Source organism: Frankliniella occidentalis, unplaced genomic scaffold (assembly GCF_000697945.3).
Source record: "Frankliniella occidentalis isolate FOCC.00 unplaced genomic scaffold, Focc_3.1 Scaffold44, whole genome shotgun sequence".
Lineage (NCBI taxonomy): Eukaryota > Metazoa > Arthropoda > Insecta > Thysanoptera > Thripidae > Frankliniella > Frankliniella occidentalis.
Window position 1 is genome coordinate 936,940 of NW_026267174.1, and position 1,907 is coordinate 938,846.

The 1,907-nt window shown below is 47.4% G+C and overlaps 2 protein-coding genes across 5 annotated transcripts in view; one reads left to right on the top strand and one right to left on the bottom strand.

The window, feature by feature from the left end:
* LOC113212354 (DNA repair protein XRCC3) overlaps positions 1 to 1,075 on the bottom strand; it is a 12,711-nt gene extending 11,636 nt beyond the window's left edge. The window contains exons 1-3 of one of the 3 annotated variants that reach the window (XM_026431018.2): positions 915 to 1,075; positions 448 to 571; positions 36 to 374 (exon numbers count right to left, since the gene is read on the bottom strand). In XM_026431018.2, coding sequence (XP_026286803.1) covers positions 36 to 374; positions 448 to 505 — 397 coding nt within the window. In that variant the 5' untranslated portion in view covers positions 506 to 571; positions 915 to 1,075. Of the gene's footprint in view, positions 1 to 35; positions 375 to 447; positions 741 to 914 lie in introns of those variants that run through there. The other 2 variants (XM_026431025.1, XM_052266905.1) reach the window with 2 other exon arrangements.
* LOC113212238 (zinc finger protein 335-like) overlaps positions 1 to 1,907 on the top strand; it is a 16,149-nt gene that overhangs the window by 1,592 nt on the left and 12,650 nt on the right. The window lies entirely within an intron of this gene.

The following is a 1,907-nucleotide window of genomic DNA, read 5'->3' on the forward strand; positions in this document are numbered from 1 at the left end:
AAAGTTGTTATCAGGACCATATTTTTTTTCGTTACCAGCATCCAAACCACCTTGGGATATGGGATATTGAACACTCAAGCAAAGCTGAAGACATAACTGTGTCTTTCCACAGCTACTTTCCCCAGACAATTCAGTTATTCCTCGAACTGGGAAACCTCCGCCAAGCACCTTGTCTATAACATGACAACCTGTTGAAACGCGTCTCCAGTTGTCCTCCTGCTTCTCAAATTCGAGGGCAGTAATGAACCCTGGCTTCAGGAGACTTGCTGCAGCATTATTTGACAACCAGTTAATTTCCACAGGGCCTAATGATCCAACGCGCAAGAGGCCATAGTCTGAGAGCTGCAGGATTGCATCTGGTCCTTTGATTTCCGCTGATAGGAACGAAAAAGAGAGGTAAATATACAGAAATTATTTAAGATACATTTTAAGATCCTTGTCACTGACCTTTATCTAACTCGTGCTGCACCGTTTCACTGTTTACTAATTTTGAGCTGCGCGCCATAACCCATCCTTCCTACTGCTTTCAACGACTAGCACTTTTCATATTGGATTTCATCCTACCTCTAGGCTGGCAGTGACAGAAAAACTAAGGGTTAGTCAAAGTGTACCCATAATATGAAATGTTCTTTCACAAATATTGAGAATAACATATTTTAAAGCCGAAGGAAACGAATCGTCTGCAAAGAACCGCGTAGCCACAACCACGGGGAACTGTCGTGCACATAACGCCGGTAAACATTATGCACCAAACAGCCAACCTGCGTCCAAATTGGTCCAAATATGGTCCAAATAAATCAAATTTATTAAAAGTAGGAGGATGTGCCACAGATGAAAGCTCGCCATTTAAACTGGACGAGCAAAATATCACCCAGGTTACGCTCGATGTGAATGAATGAAACGTTAATACTTACCATAGGCTACGTTTCACCCTTCTTAAAAATGTGAAGCGATTCCCGTTCTCGGAAATAAATGAGAGATTAATTGTGTCCAAACACGCGTGTACTGTACTGTACACGTGCGTCGCTAGTTGCTAAGCAAGCTGAGGAGTGGGGAGGAAAGTTGGATAGGTCAGGTCAGCCTCAGCGGCCGGCGATACCCCCCCCCCCCTCTCCTCTTCTGTGCCTATGCAAATCCCCGCCTCCCCACTCCTACGCTTTTTTAAATTCCCCCTGCTATTTCCACTAAGATTGTGCGCAAGGCGTCACCCGATTCCTGGAAACCGCTGCTGATGTGTGATATTTAAATCCCGTTTGATTGAGGTCGTGTCGGACTCTCTTGGAGTGAATCATTAGAACTTCCCCGGATGTATCCATCCCAGAGCTTGTCTTGTCAAGAACTGTGCAGAGCGAGAGTGGGGCTGTTTCTTGAACAACCCAAACATACTGGCAAGTGTCGATGGGCAGTGACACCTTCTTGGAGACACTCTTATCTGTTTTATCGCCCTCTTGCCACGCATCAGACGAGGGCTGGCGGAAAGGGTTACGCTTGGCTAGGCTCGGGGTCGCAGGAGCGTTTAATGGCTGTCCTTTGGGTCAATTTTGTCCTCAAATGCCACAGTTTTCTGAACAAAAGTATGAAAGTCGTATTGTGTTGTACTCACTGCTCTTTCTCTGTTGGATGAACCACGGCGCCTGCAACGCGCTGGGTAGGCTAACCCGCCTGACAGCCGTGCCGAGCCGGCGGCCCACGAGCGCTGCAGGGACGGTCGAGGTCGGGCGAGGTCGAGCGGGCCACCGTCATCGGATAGGGAACTACGCACTGGAAACCTTCTTTTTGGGGACACCTAAATACGGTCGCGCATTTTTAGGAACAAAAACTATTGCTCTTCGGAGGGAGAGGGAGTACACGGAGAGAAATGAGGTTGCATTCCCAGCAAAGCATAGGTTGTTGGGAACTTAATAGCT